The sequence below is a fragment of the Onychostruthus taczanowskii genome, unplaced genomic scaffold (assembly GCF_017590055.1).
Source record: "Onychostruthus taczanowskii isolate IOZ18803 unplaced genomic scaffold, ASM1759005v1 scaffold15, whole genome shotgun sequence".
In the NCBI taxonomy this organism is placed as follows: Eukaryota; Metazoa; Chordata; class Aves; order Passeriformes; family Passeridae; genus Onychostruthus; species Onychostruthus taczanowskii.
In genome coordinates this window covers 3,813,907-3,816,373 of record NW_024498685.1, presented here as the reverse complement: position 1 = coordinate 3,816,373, position 2,467 = coordinate 3,813,907, and the positions used below count along the sequence as shown (strand labels likewise).

At 61.5% G+C, this 2,467-nt stretch overlaps 1 protein-coding gene across 1 annotated transcript in view; it reads left to right on the top strand.

Moving 5' to 3' along the window:
- Window positions 1-2,141, top strand: part of CENPA (centromere protein A) — a 2,754-nt gene extending 613 nt beyond the window's left edge. Inside the window, exons 2-4 of the mRNA XM_041398766.1 lie at window positions 58-149; window positions 1,288-1,365; window positions 2,007-2,141. Coding sequence (XP_041254700.1) covers window positions 58-149; window positions 1,288-1,365; window positions 2,007-2,141 — 305 coding nt within the window. The remainder of the gene's footprint in view (window positions 1-57; window positions 150-1,287; window positions 1,366-2,006) is intronic.
- Window positions 2,142-2,467: the final 326 nt, after the last annotated feature.

Sequence of the window (2,467 nt, the reverse complement as noted above, 5' to 3'; positions counted from 1 at the left end):
CCAAGGCTAAACAGATCCCCCAAAGCCCCCACAGGCCCCTATCCAATGCCCCTGCAGGGCGCCGCCCAGGACAGCTGGCATTGCAGGAGATCCGCAAGTACCAGAAGAGCACCAACCTGCTGATGCGCCCCGGCCCCTTCGCCCGCCTGGTGAGAACCCCCCACATCCCAAAATGAACCCTGCTGCACCCTCAAATCCCCAGACACCCCAATTTCCCCCACAGAACCTCTCCAGCAGCCCCCATGGACTCTCAAGCCCTTCCAGGACCCCCCCCAGTTTCACTCCAGAACCTCCAACATTGTCTGGGATCTTCCAAACCGCTCTGGACTCCCTCTCCTGGGATCCCTAAATCCATTCCAGGACATTCCAGATAAACCCTCTTGGACCCTACAATCTCTCCCAGAGCCTTCAAATCCACCCTGGGACCCTTCAGCTCCCCACACAACTCTCCCAATTACCCACTGGGACCCTTCAAGCAATCCCTAGGACCCCTTCAAATCCAACCCCAAATCCACTCTGGGACCCCTGAAATCCTACCTGGAAGCCTCCAACCTCCCCTTGGACCCTATCCCAAAAACCCACTGGGATTTTCCAACCCCCTACAGACCCACCAAATTACCCCCCAGAGCCCCAGATCACCCCCTGTGACTCCTCAGGACCATCCCTTTCCCCCAGAGCCCACCCTCAACCTTGTTCCAGCCCTCCCCATGTACTTGTCCTCCCCATCCTCGTGACATGGTGGGCTTGTCCTCCCCCAACATCCTTGCATATCCCCCAATGTCCTTCTGTGATTACAGACATCCTTGTGTCCTGCCACCTTCAGAGGCTGCAGGGATTGGGTGTTCCCTGTGCCCCTCCCGCCCTGCTGGCACTGTCCCCCCTGTTGCTGCAGGGTGTCCCCATGTTCCCATGGCCGAGGGTGTTCCCAAGATGTTCCCAGAGTGGTGCTCCCCCCCCTGCCTCCCACCTGGGAGATCCCAGGGTGTCCCCATGATGATGTTCCCACATCCCCACTCCCCAGTGTATCCCCAGGTGTTCCTGGCCCCACTGTTCCCCTCCGTGCTGTGTCCCTAGAGTGTCTCCAGGGTGACAACAAGGGTGTCCCCAGCTCCCTGGGATGTCCCCAGGGCAGTGTCCCCATGTCTCCAGGGTGTCACCATGGTGGTGGCCCCAACCTGGGATGTCCCCAATGTCCCCACATCCCCTCCATGTTGTCCCAATGTGCCCACACTCCCTGTGACCCCGCTGCCCCCATGTGCCCCCCTCGCCGCGCCCTCCCTGTCGCAGGTGCGGGAGCTCTGCCTAGTCTTCACCCGCGGGGTCGATTACCGCTGGCAGCGCATGGCCCTGGTGGCACTGCAGGAGGTAGGGCTCGGGAGGTCCAGGCATGGTGGACGGGGGTCACAGAGGGGCCGGAGGGGTCCTGTGGTCCTGCAGAGGTATCAAGGGAACTTAGCGGGTTGGGGAGGGGGCTGAGGGGGGATCTCATGGATACTGAGAAGGTTTCCATGGGGGTTGGGGAAGGGGGTTCTGCAGGCGCTGCAGGGGGTTCTGTGGGTGCTGGAGGTGTCTCTGGGGGGCTGGGGAGGTCCAGGAAGGTCTCTTTGGATGCTTGGATGAGGCTGAGAGTTTTGTTGGGTGTGTGTGATGGGAGCTGAGGGGGAATCTAGGAGGGTCTCCATTGGTGGGGGGGAGGGGTCCATGGGTTCTGGGACAGGGTTCCATGGATGTTGAGAGGGTCTCTGGATGCTGGGCAGGAGGAGGGGTCCCTTATTCCCGGGGTCTGTTGGGGATTGAGGATGGGTCACGGGGTCTTGATCCCCCCCTAACACGTTTACAGGCACAAGGTGTTTTGGTCCCCACAGTCACCCATGGGTGGGTTTGGAGGGACCCTGCCCCCCGGGTGTGTGTTTGGGGGGGGGGCCGCCTCTGCCCCCGGGGGGAGGTGTGGGGGTTGGGGCATGCCGGAGGGCTTTGGGGACCCTCCCTCATGTTTTGTGACACAGGCAACAGAGGCCTTCATGGTGCGGCTGCTGGAGGACGCGTACCTGTGCTCGCTGCATGCCCGCCGAGTGACCCTGTACCCCAAGGATCTGCAGCTGGCTCGGCGCCTGCGGGGACCCGAGACGGGAGGAATCTGAATGGAGACCCCCCCATGGAGTCCCCCAAGCCCCCCCACGTGGACCCACCCCATAGACTCCCCTCTACTGGACCCCCACTTCAGGATCCCCAACAACCCCTTCAGGGACACATCCCAGGGTGGGGTTCCCCTTCCTTAGTCCAGCACCCCTGTTGAGGAGCCCTACCCATGATCCCCCTGGAACCCCCCCTCACCAGAATGCCAGTCCCAGGGAAACCTAGCCAGGACCTTTACCCTAGTTGACCTCTACCCCTCCCAGTTCTGCTGTACCCAAGTAAATGAATAAATGCTTGTGACCCCTAGGTGCTGATGCTGGGGAGGATGGAG